The 13,604-nt window shown below is 39.4% G+C and overlaps 1 protein-coding gene across 1 annotated transcript in view; it reads left to right on the forward strand.

Annotated features, from left to right (window-relative positions):
• Positions 1-13,604, forward strand: part of LOC126210637 (uncharacterized) — a 126,922-nt gene that overhangs the window by 39,802 nt on the left and 73,516 nt on the right. The window contains exon 6 of the mRNA XM_049939954.1: positions 3,532-3,636. Coding sequence (XP_049795911.1) covers positions 3,532-3,636 — 105 coding nt within the window. The remainder of the gene's footprint in view (positions 1-3,531; positions 3,637-13,604) is intronic.

A 13,604-nucleotide genomic window follows, 5' to 3' on the forward strand; every position in this document is an offset into this window, starting at 1 on the left:
AACTTTCATCACCAGTGATAACACGGCTCAACAATTCTGGATTGATTTCCACTTACTCTAACAGATCAGCTGCCACATTTTTCTGTGTTTCTTGCTGTTGTAGTGTGAGATTTTTGCGGACCATTTTTGCACAAATCTTTCTCATACTAAGATCTTCTGTTATTATTAGACAAACCATTTCTCGATTGATGTTCAGTTCTTCTGCTGACATCCGTCCATGAGGTTGATGGTCGTCCACTGCGGTCTTCATCTTCAGCATTTGTTCTGCCTTCACTTAACATTTTAAACTAATGAAAAACTTGAGCTCTTGACATAACCTCCTCTCCAAAAGCCTTCTGAAGCTTACCGTAAGTTGTCGTTGCGTTTTAACCCAATTTAACGCAAAAAGAAATGGCATTCCGTTGCGCAGTATTATGCGGTTCAATTTCCGTGATGAGAGGCACAAACACATGATAACTTATTACAGCACAACTCACAACTGAGCAGTTGCATCGATGTGTCGCTTGGACTAGAAGCAGCTTATAGACCAAGGTCAAAGCCTACGCAAGCCTGTAGGGTTGCCACATCTTGCAAAGAAAATCAGTCTCATTACTTTATTGTTGCACCTCGTACCTTTCCGAGAAGCTAGATATAAATTTTCTTAGATTTAGCTTTAAAAATGCTTTTGTAATGATATATTTTCATAAAAATTTCCATCCCCTTGTTCACCATCCTTAGGGGTTGAATTTACAAAATCACTGAAACAAATAATTTTTTTTTATTTTTAGCTGAAAAGTTAAATGCCAATTTTCATAGGTATAGCTTTAAAAATGACTTATTTATTAAAAAAAACTTTTACCCACTATTTTGCCCCCTTACTGGCCAAAAATGCTGTAGCATTTTTTTTTTTTTTTTTTTTTTCTGACAGAGTACCTGCTTTTGTAGTTCTAGCTTCAAAATTTACTTAATAGAGACTTATTTTCAAAAAGTATTTCTTCCTTTATTTCACCCCTTTGTGAGTGGTATTTCAAACAGTCTCTTCCACACCCTCTCCAAGTTTCTATCCATAGCAGTTTGGGCTTGCCCATTTCCCCTGTGAGGGGCTGAATTTCCAAAAACAGTGAAATACACACTAATTCTCATAGATTTAGCTTTAAAAATTCTTTCACAATGAAATATTTTTGTAAAACATGCTATCCCCTATTTCACACCCTTAGGGGTTGAAGTTCCATTAACAGTGAAATGTTGTTTTGTTTTTTTAATTTCTTATTTGCTTCAAAAATGCTTGTGTAATGAAATATTTCCATGAAAACTTTTATCTCATGTTTCACCATCGTAGCGACTGAAATTGCAAAAACACTAAAATACGTACACACATGTTCAAAACACGTTGCGCGACTAGAGATAGAACATTTGTATTTACAGGACATGTACATTAGTATGTTCTGCAGAAACGATCAGCATTTCAGTCATCTCATTTCAGCATGTGTCCTGTTCCCTAAGAGGCACAGGGTCTGCCATGGGTCCACATAGCTTGTTCCACTTGTGATGGCATCGAAATATCTAAGGCGTGAATTGCGTCCTGTGGTATAACTGTCCATGCTGCATCCACCTGGTTCCAAAGTTCATCTGTTGTTGTTGGCATTGGGTCACAGCACTGCACCCCTCATTTCACCATATCCTACACATTTTCGATTGGTGGCAAGTCTGGTGGGCCAGGGCAAAAGGCTGACATCCTGTGACATCAAGGAGGCACGTGGTCGTGCAGCAACACGTGGTCGTGCATTTGCTTGCTGAAAAATGGTGTCTGAGGTGTTGTGCAGAAAGAGTGTGGCTATGGGTCGCAGAATGTCATTGGCATAGGTCACACTGCTCACAGTGCTCTGGACATGAACCGACTGTGATTTGTGGTTGTACCGTACAGCACTCCACACCGTAAGGCCTTGAGTTGGCATTGTATGTCGTGTGAATGCAGTCACTGTGATACTGCCCCCTCTGTCTGCAGTGACCTAAAATTTGGCCATCATTTTCGAACAAACAGGACCTGGATTCATCCGAAAACACCATCTGATGCCATTCCTGTCCACTGTGACATCATTCCATACACATTACCTTCTAGCATGTTTCTGGACATTCATCAGAGGTAGGTGGAGAATTGGACGATGCGCACATAACTTCTGCCTAATAAGTGTACGTGTGCTACACTGTTCCACTGTCGCGCCAGAGCCGAGAAGGACGCAGATCTGTCTTGCAATGACATTAGGATGAGGTGTCGATATTCTCGGGGAGTGGTCTGGGTGGTGTGACCTGACCCATCCTGTCGTGTTCTACGGCCTTTCTGTGAACAATTTCTGCATACACCTGTCGCACTGCCGAAACACTCGGTCCTACATGATCAGTAATTTCCCAGATGGATGCATCACATTCTCTCATGCCAATAATGCGCCCTCTTTCAAACTCTCTGATTTGACAGTACGGTTTGCACGTACATCTGCGAGGCATCCTACCCATCTACTCAAGTCACAGTGATCCATTACCTTCGGTTTATAGTGACAACGTGAGCCACTGGCACATTTTACTGGTGGGTTGTGTTGTGCTGCGGTATGGATGTTGATGTTGAATCCGCAGACCAGTATCGTTGAAATGCGGCTCATTTCTGCAGAACATATAATGTACATGTCCTGTGATTATGAACAACTTATTTCTAGTTGTTCCAGGTGTTCTGTTTTTTCTGGACATGAGTATGTTTTTTTATTTATAACCAAGAAGCAAATACCGATTCTCACGAATACAACTTTGAAAATATTTTAGTAGTCCTTTAAAAATAATTTATTTAAAAAAATCTGTAACCCCTATTCCCCCTCCCCCTCTTTGGTGTTGAATTTCCAGAAATGCTGAAACAAGCCTTTCTTCCTTACTGATTGAGAAACTAAATACCAATTTTCATAGAATTGCCTTAATAGCAACATATTTTCAAAATACTTTTTGTCCGTTATTTCACACCCTTAGGGATAAAATTTCGAAAAATCCCTTCTTAAATGACACCTACAGTATAAGATCGACACCCTCTCCAATTATCAAGTTTCTGTCCTTAGCGATTTAGGCTGAGCGAAGGAGTCAGTCAGACAGTCAATAACTCAGGACATTGCTTTTTTTATATACAGATGCAAGACTGTAGCTGTTCTGAAAATTTCTTTATGTTTTAACCCTAACCTGTATAAAAGTATCAAAAAACTTGCACATAACACTGGTCATTACATTAACTCAAACCAAGTACTTAAGATATGACCAAAAGTGTGCCATCTGGCAATGCACGATGTTGATTTGTAGTCCTCTGTTTCATAATGTGGGAATTCCTCTGCAGCTATTGCAGTATGTCCATTTCTTTGTGAAATTTATTGTTGACATTACACTTGCCCTGTTAACTGTAGTTGGTAATAAATTGGATGATATACTGGTTATATTATTTTTACGTAATGCTATGGAGTTAAAAGTACTGTGTAATACTTAGTCTTGTTTTCATATAATGTTACATACTTCCTTTGTTTTTAGTTTCGCATGGAGAAAGAACACATAACGTTCCTGGTGAATAACTGCAGTGCTGCCCTGACAGCATTGTTCAAACAAAACCTTAAAGTACCATTTTATCCTCGTAAGGTAAGTTTTTGATGGTTCTTGGTGTACTATTAGTATGTGTAACTGACAGTGGATTCCTTGTATAAACTATCCTCAGTGAATTTAAACTTGGATAAAATTCCAAGCTGCTGATGAAATAAAAACTTTGTCTCGACAGGAAAGGCTACTGTTTAAATGTAGTCAGTGTTCAGCAGTGAGTGTCACGTTACTTAAAAATTTTGTTGGTCTGTCTTGGCTGTCATTGCATTCTTTGCAGAACAGTTGCTACATGGTAGTTCACCACATAAATTCCTATTATGGACTGGCTGTGTAGCAGTCCGTTAAAATGGAAAAGAAATAAAAGAGAAAGCACACATTTTTTATATGTATGGGAATTGGATTTGTGCCCTAATCTTCTTGTCTCCCCTGCCTTGTCCATCTCCTCCTCCTCCTCCTTTCTTTGTCCATCTCCTTCACTCCCCCCCCCCCCCCCCCCCGACTATCGTTTCCTCCTCTCTCTCTGTCCATCATCTCCCCCCCCCCCTCTCTCTCTCCATCACCTCCCCCTTTCTCCATACATTTTCTCCTCCCACCCTCTCTCTCAGCATCTATATTCTGCAAACCATCGTAAGGTTCATGGCAGAAGGTACGTCCATTGTACCAGTTATTAGGGTTTCTTCCAGTTCTGTTCACGGATGGAGCTCATGAAGAATGATTGTTTGAATACCTCTGTGTGTGCAGTAATTATTCTAATCTTATCCTCACGATCCCAGTGTAAACGATACATAGGAGTTTGTAGTATATTCGCAGAGCAATCATTTAAAGTCAGGTCTTGAAACTTTGTTAGTAGACTTCCTTAGGATAATTTACATCTATCTTCAACAATCTTCCAATTCAGTTCCTTCAGTATGTCTGTGACACACTCCCATGGATTAAACAAAGCTGTGACCATTCGTGCTGCCATTCTCTGTATACATTCAGTATCTCCTATTAGTGCCATTTGGTATGGGTCCCACACCATTGAGCAATATTCTAGAACCGCACGCATGAGTGGTTTGTAAGCAATCTCCTTTGTAGACAGAGTGCACTTCTCCAGTATTCTACCAATAAACCAAAGTCTTCCACCTGCCTTACCCACAACTAAACTATGTGATCATTCCATTTCATATCCCTACAAAGTGTTATACCCAGGTATTTGTGTGGGTAGGCCAGTTCCAGCTGTGACTCATTGATATTACAGCCATAGGATACAACATTTTTTAGTTCTGCGAAGTGCAAAATTTTACATTTCCGAAAATTTAGGGCAAGTTGCCAATCTCTGCACCATGTTGAAATCTTGTCAAGATCTCACCGAATATTTATACATCTTCTTTTGGTTAGCACTTTGTTATAGATAACTGCATCATCTGCAAAAAGTCTGATTGTATTATTTAATATTGTTGACAAGGTCATTAATGTACAAATGAACATCAAGGGTCCCAAAACAAATCCCTGGAGCGCACCTGCAGTTAGTTCTACATCTGACGATGACTTTCCATCTGAGATAACATATTGTGTCCGTTCTACCAAAATGTCCTCAATCGAGTCACAACTTTCACGTGATACCCATATGATTGTACTTTCGACAATAAACATATCTGGCTGCCTTGATCCGAAGCTTTCAGTATGTCATGTGAGAAAAGTGTGAGTTGGGTTTCACATGATCGGTGTTTTCGGAATCCATGCTCGTTGGCATTGAGAAGGTCATTCTTTTCAAGACACCTCATTAAGTTTGAGCACAGAATATATTATAACATTCTACAGCAAATAAGTGCCAAGGATATTGGATGGTAGTTTTGTGGATCACTTCCACTAACCTTCTTGTAGACAGGTGTGACCTGTGCCTTATTCCAAGAACTGTGCATGGTTTTATGTTTGAGGGATCTGTGTTAGATTATAGTGAGAAGGGGTGCTAACTTAGCCACAAATTCGGTATGGAATCTGACAGGGATTCCTTCAGGGCCTGGAGCTTTGTTCAGTTTTAACAATCCAGCTGTTTCTCAACACCACTGACATTAATACTTATTTCATTCATCTTTTCAGAGGCATGAGGATTAAATTGAAGCAGTTCTTATGGGTTTTCCTTTGTAAAGAATCATTTGAAAATGGGAGTTAAGCATTTCAGCTTTTTGCTTTGCTACCCTCAATTTCAGTTCTTGTCTCATTCAGTAGGGACTGGACACTGACTTTGGTGCCACTAACAGCCTTTACATATGACCAGAATTTCTCTGGGTTCTGTGAAAGGTCACTTGACTATATTTTGCTATTGTAGTCATTGAAGCCATCACACATTGCTCTCTTGACAGCCAAATGGATTTCATTCAGCATCTCTCTATCTGTTTTTTCTACATCTGTTATGCAGGATATCTATTTCTTTAGAAGTTTCTTTACGGTGACAGTGTACAATGGAGGTTTCCTCCCATTATGAACTGTTGTGCTGCGTACATATCTATTCAGTGCGTGGTTAACTATTCTTTTAAACTTGAGCCAGTGTTCCTGTACATGCTCCTGACCTGTGCTTAAAGTTTCAGGTTCTTCATTGAGATATGACAGTACTGATTTTCTTTATCTAGTTTACTGAACATGTATATCTGTTCACTTGTTTTAGTTATCCTTTGTACTTTGGTAATCGTTATTATCACAACTGCATCATGGTCACTGATTCCAGTTTCGATATAGATATCCTTAAGTAGTTCAGGTCTATTTATTGCCATTAGATCCAATATATTTCCATCGTGAGTAAGTTTCCTAATATCTGTTCTACGTAATTTTCAGAGAAGGCATTTAGTAAAGTTTCACAGGGTGTCTTATCATGCTCACCACTAGCAAAATTGTAATTTTTCCAATTTATTGTTGGGTGATTAAAGTCTCCACCGATGATTACAGTATAATTGGGGAACTTACATAAGAGTGAATTGAGATTTTCTCTGAAGTTTTTGGTCACATCAGGAGACTAGTCTGGCGGGCAATAGAAGGATCCAGTTATCATTTTATGCCCACCCCTGATACTGAGTATTACCCCAAACAGTCTCATATGCAGCTTCAATTTCTATCTCGGTGGATTTGAGTTTCTTGTCTACGGCAACAAATACACCACCTTCATTTCCCATTTGCATACCCTTTTGATATACACTTAAGTGTTCCTCAAAAACCTCAGTGCTATCAATTGTGAGCGCTTCAAATTCTGGCAGTCTGTTACAAATGGTTCAGCCATTTACCACTAGGACTTTAATACTTTTGCCTGTGGAAGACATTTCTTTCAGTCTTACACTGATACTTCTGGGTTTCCTACAGCTATCACTGTCGGAGTTGGATGGAGAGTCGCCTAATCTAAAAAACCCTTGTGTGCACCCCACACACAGTCAGCTACCTGAGTAGCAGCCTCTGATGTGTAGTGGACATCTGACCTATTTAGTGGGACCTTACAGTTCTCAACCCTATGGTGCAAGGCCAGGAAGTCACAACCTAGCTTGTCACAGAACTTTCGAAATATCTGGTTCGGTCCTTCTCCTTGACTCAGAACCAGAGGGCCATGATCAGTTCTGGGGACAATGATGCCCACTGTGAGCTTCGTTGAAACTCCATATCCAAGGCTGATCTTCTCAACTTTGTCTGCCCGTCCTTGGAATGGCCCAAGGATGACTTTGGAGGCCAGACGACAGGCATCATTTGTTTCAACGTGCATCTCAATCTGCAGTTCATTGCAGCCTGTTCCCTCAGTGGCTGCCGGAATACCTCTTCAGCATGTTGAATGAGGTACCCTGGCATACACACTGAGTGCACCTGGTGTCCTTTCCCTCTCTTGCTGGCATTTCCCTAAGGGGTACCATCATTCGCTGTAAATTTGAGCTGCCAACAGTTAATAGGCCCATACCCTTTTGTGTTTGCCTCCTCCTGACACCAGACAAAACAGCTTTCCCTAAAACAAATGAAGTGTGTCCCACTGGCTCACTTTCAGTGAAAAACAGCACCTCAAACATGTTGATTAGGGGGATCAGTACAACACCGCGAGTCCTCCCCGGTCCCCGTACATCATGTACAGGGTACCTAGACCTACCATTGCCACGCCACTCAGAGTGATGTGGACAGGTAAAGACAGGTCCTGTACTTTCTGCAGAGGAGACAGGATTCATGGGAGAGGATAATACTTGAGGAACCTCTGGTACAGGTATCACAGATACATGACTCCCGGGAGCTCTTCCAACACACTGATTCGCAGCAGCTGTCAGTTGTTTGGCAGTAGTCAAAGCGATTTCCACCTGCTTACGAACATCAACCAACTCATCCTGTGTTGGAGAACAGCATTCGCAGGGGTCTGCATTTTGGTTGGTGCAATGTATTACAAGGCAGTGAACATAGAACTTGAAATTAAACTGGCTGATTATCTTTAAACGTTTTCGGCTAAAAGTTGCTAATTCCCTATAAGAATTGCAGCTAATACACAAAACATGCAGTAAAAATTTCAATTTTCCTAAAATGTTTTGATGTTAATTATAGTTGTTGTCAAATTCAAAAACCATGTTAATTTACAATAAATGCAGATAATATATGGGGCTACTCCTCTTGAAGCGAAAACTAGATATAAAACAAAATGTTAGTTAGAAAATCTTCTACTGTAACTAACTCACAAACCCCAATTTGTTACAAATTGTCATAGATTATATAAAGGACTTTGGTAGCGTCTAAAAGTTCTCAAAAATGCTAGTTAGTTGCATTGATATATAACGAAATTCAGGAGTGATGTATTCTCTGGCTGAACTGTGAACCAAAAATGCTGATTTGCTAGGAATTAAATTAATTATACAAAACTTTCCTACCACTATATAGTTCCGTAAGAGTCCAAAAATTATACAAAACTTTCCTACCACTAACTTACGAAAATATAGTTCCGTAAGAGTCCAAAAATTATGAAACTAATTTATTTCCCATGTAATTGTACAATGAAATTAGAGAAAGATTGTTTTGAGTGAGGATAGGTCTACTGTCCTTAAAAATTTTAAGAGAGCACAATTTAATTTAAGCCTACTATTGATGATAACAATACTATTTACTGCAGCACTCGCGAATGTTTTAAATTTCACAATACAAGTGGGTATTGATAAAATCAATGAAAGATTACGCATAAGAAGTGGCACGAACAGTAAAATATGCAAATATAGAACCTTAAATCGACACATAAACTTGTACAAGCGGTCCCACACAAGGGAAAATTCATAAGTCTGCTTTTACTTATAAACAAACATGCATATTTCAGGGATTTTTCATTTAGCTTATTCTGTGCATACTTCTACATTGGCATGCTCAAGAACAACATTGCATCATAAGTTTATCTTGATCAAAATCGCTAAAATGTGCAGTGCCAACAAATCGCATCTTCTGCCTGTTGCAGTGAACAATGCTGTTGTTACTGCAAACAGTAGTATGGTTTGTAGATGGGTTTCTGTAGTTAGTTATTCTTTCTTCCTCTGTAAATCTTATTTTATTTTAAACCTCTTTACTGTATTAGTTTTATCTTATAATGTACACTCCTTCATTTTAACCATAATTGACATTTATCGAAACCTCCAGTATATAGCTTATTTGGTGGCTAGATGCCAAGTTTGCATTGCATCCGGTGTGCAAAGTGGCGTACTGGACTGAACTACTTCTGCACTGACCTGTGTGTTAGCTCCTACTATGGCTTTGCCTCCTCTCCATATCACAGTCCTACTTCACGTGTTTTACATCAGGTGAATTATTACATTGTATTTGGGAAATTGACGTATTGTAGAATGAATTGACACCACTGCGATTCTGTTTGATTTTCAGGCTTCGTATAGCCTTTTGACATTAACAGAATCGTGAATTACTTTAACTTAACTTGCTTCCATTTAAAAAATATAAATAAATAAAATCAAAATTTTCTCTTAAAACTAAGCAAACAGCTGTTATATATTCATTATAGTGAAATATTTCATTTGTTCATGTACAGCACGTTAAGTGAGGTTTGACCTTTGCCAATCAGCCTAGTGTACAAATTCTCTTAGATCCATGGGTGGATAAAGTCCCTTGTCATTGCTGCTGTTGTGGTAGGCTAATTTGTATGTACCTGGATGTGGGAGTTTAGTAACTGCAAATAGCCCAGTGTACAAAAGCAGCCATTTACAATTGAGCTTCTCATATTTTGCAGATTTAGAGTGCATTCGTAATAATACCACTACAGTGCGCCCTAATCCTTTGTTGTACAACTTTTTCCTCTGTTCAGCCTTTTCGTCCAGATTAATGAAAACCGAGCATACTTTTTCTTCAAATGACATCCCTCCCCTGGGTCAGTGGTTTTTCCCACTGGTCAACTTCTCTCTTTTTAAACATCAAAACCGGTTGAAGTGTGCGGTAGGTTGTACATGTTGTGTTGAAATGGTGAGACAAACTCAACCCATTTTGTGTGCTTCAGGGGTGTATAGGTGCATATAAACATGTTAAATTCTTTGAATATCTTTTCTATTGGGCATGTGTCAGGGTGAAATCTGGATACTCATATAGGTTTTATATTATTTGTGTTGGTAAATTTCTTCCATATATTGCCTACGACGTACAGTGCATTGTTCCTTAACAATATCTGCAACTTCCCCCAATCTCGGGAGATAATTTTCTGTAATCCTAATAATAGAACCTGCAGTCACAGACCACACTGCATACAGCTTAACATATTCTGTGAAAACAACATAGAAGGCAATAACATATTTGATACCTCCGCTCTCTTGCAGATAGGGTCCAGCAGCTTCCAAGGACACTAATTCTAAAGGTTTTGTGGGCACTATAGAGTGTAGCTGAATCAATTTCGGCTTGTTTCAGTGCTTAATTTTTGGCAAAAGTAATGCACTTCCGAATTATTTGGTGTACACTTCCCTGCAAGTTGGAAAATATCAGTACATTTTTATCTTGTTGGTGCATTTGGAATCCCCATAGTGTCCCTGTACATTGTTAGTGTACAAAATGAGATCAACTACATAACTTTCTGATAAACAAACATACCACTGTTCTTGATTCAGTGCATGCCAATGAAACAGAACTCACCTGTATGTAGTACAGAATTTCTTCAAATTATAGTCGTTGTTTTCAGACAGTTTTGACCTTACCTTTCTCTATCACAGGTTTCCCTCATGCAATCGCTTTAAACTCTTAACCATTGTTACATAATATGGTTGTTGTGTCTTGACCTGCATAAGCAGAAGCTTAATTTCGGAATTCTGTTCTGTGAATTCTAAGAATTCATCGAGCACGTGATGTAAATCTTGACAAGGGTCTGCAATTACGTTTTGTTTACTCTTGATGTATATGATTTCAAAACTGAACTCCTGCAAGTAAATGCACCACCGGGCTAACTGTAAATGTAATAATTTGCATGTCGACTGAAAAGAAAGTCCTTGATGGTCACAGGAGACTTTAGTGTGTTAGCGGCATAAGTAGTACCCATATTTCTTAAATGCTCATACAACCCTGAGAGCCTTGAGCTCTCTCATGGAATATGACTGCTCCGATTCAGAAAGTGTTCCACTAGCAAAACTGTTTATCTTAGTTGTCAGTTTCGTATCATTTTCAATGATCTGAAATAAGCATGCTTCTAGTCTCTTTGCAGCTGCATCTGTACTCAAGCAAAAATACTGTGGCATGACAGGTTGTGTAGTATGTTTGCGCATAGTAAGGCTTCCTTTATTTTGTCGTAGACTGCTTGACATTGATTGGTCCATATCCATGGATTGTTTTTCCTCAAAAGATTCAGCAATGCATTCACTATTCAGTAACTGATCTGGAACGAATTTCCTAAAAAAATGAACCCAGATATGCCTTAACATTGTTAAATTTCAGTAACTGTTCTTCAAGGTTGTCAGGGCATGTCCTGACAGGAGCAATGATTTTGTTTATACTTCGGATATCAAGCACAAGCCTGACACTACCATCGGGCTTGGTGACAGTTGAAATAGGGCAACAATATGGGAAATTGGAGGGTTCGATGCTTCTCCAATTTATCATCCATTCAGTTTCTTTCCTCAGATTCTCTTTTTCGCCCAAGAAATTGGATATGAAGAAAAGCAGAATGTCTTGTGTGCATAAATGTCCATTTTATACTCGCAACCCATTACTACCCTGGGGCGCCTTCTAAATACTTGTGCATACTTCTTTTAACTCCTCCTCTTGACTCGCTTACCTCGGTTCGGACAGTCTCTGGGTTCATCTCTTCTTCAAACAGCTGCTCACCCTTTTGTGTACCAAGAAGCAGAATGTTTGGATATGAGAGTTGTACTCTGATATAAGTAATCTTTTGAGTATATTTTCAGTTTTGCTGTTTATAACTAAATTTACTGATAACCTCTGTTCATTGATCGTAAAGAAACATTTTTGTTGCCCTACATCAGTCTGTACTCTGTATTGTCTAAAGGTACCGATTTCAATAAGACAGTTTACTCCAAGTTTTCCCACAACCAGAAAAATACAATTCAGAGAGACATTGCTGATAGCAATAGATATAAATGCCTGAAGCTTAACTCATTTTGACTTGCTCCACACTGTGGTCAGAATACGATAATTCTGCATCAGAAAAGTTGATGTATAACATCGTCTTTGCAGCTCTTTAAACAGACCTTGTGATATTACATATGTCAATGCACCAGTCTCAAGTACCACAGATACATCTAGATCACACATCCGGGCATTAATTACAGCTTGCACTGACTTCTCATTATCCTTGTCTAAGTTGTTTACATCTTCCTGACCCAATTCTTCTTTCATGTCTACTCCTTGATCATATCCGAGAAAATAATTTGGAAAAAATTGCTGCCCCCCACCCCTCGTGTTGGTCTGCGAATGGGGGCTTATCGCGACCTGTTAAAGAGTTTTCGTAACTTCAACTTCTGGCATGTTGTGGGTTTGACCCTGCCAAGTTGTGGTGTTTATTGCCCTGGAATTAAATTCTTCTTGACCTTGATCCCCACTGTATATATAATTGTTATTCCATTGATTGTATTTGCCATGTGGAGAACTAAAGATGGTCTATTTGTGGCCGGTTCCTGCCAATTAGTGTATTGGTTATTGCTGGCTGCTGAGGGCGCATTGTGAACTTGTTGGCCACAGCCCTTCTGTTAGGTTTAAGCTGATCTGTTGTAGTTCTGTGTGTGATTTCCTCTGAAGTCTAGTTTGTACTTCAGGTTTCCCTTGTTACCATAATTGTTTCTTGTATTATTGTTGTTGCACGGGGCATACGGGTGCTAAAAGTGTTGGTTATTGCCTCTGTTGCCATTCTGCTGTTGACTGTTTTGCTGTCGACAGAGCATCTCCTATTTCCGTCATACTTCACGGTGGCCATTTCCAATATTACACATTAACAGCATCTGTGAAGTGACCTGCCACGTATGTCGCTTATAACTGAGTGGTAACCGGCAGTGGATGTGGCAACACTGTAGCAGCAGGTGACAAATGTCAACTATCAAGTAATTTTAATTGGACTATAACGAAATCAATTTTCCTAGCACACTCTCCAATCTTTTCACTACATCATTCACCATTTTCACTGACTTTGTAAAGGCTGCCCTGTTTCTTGAAGCTGACAAATTACTTGTTACTTGGGGGGGGGGAACCAAACTCTGCCCCAATGAAAGTTAAGTCCTTTCTCGCTTCTGAAGATTTGAGAACTCCTCTGTGGTAGATGTTAGTTGTATTTGGGATATTTGAAGCATATAAAACTGCTGCTACAATCCATGTGCCCCATCTTGTTATGACAGGTTGAGGATGCAGAAGTGTATCTGGTGCCATGTCTGTATATGTCTGAATTGCTGACAGGACTTTCACAAAGATCGTCTGAATACTGGAAATTAATTTATCAATATCTGTGGAGATGTGTCATAACTCTTCTGACACCCAGTGAAAACCTTGTGCTACACAGGCCGCATAAAGCATGATTGGAAATAGCACTTTTAAAACTGTCCCAAGCTTTT

This window comes from Schistocerca nitens, chromosome 10 (genome assembly GCF_023898315.1).
Source record: "Schistocerca nitens isolate TAMUIC-IGC-003100 chromosome 10, iqSchNite1.1, whole genome shotgun sequence".
In the NCBI taxonomy this organism is placed as follows: Eukaryota; Metazoa; Arthropoda; class Insecta; order Orthoptera; family Acrididae; genus Schistocerca; species Schistocerca nitens.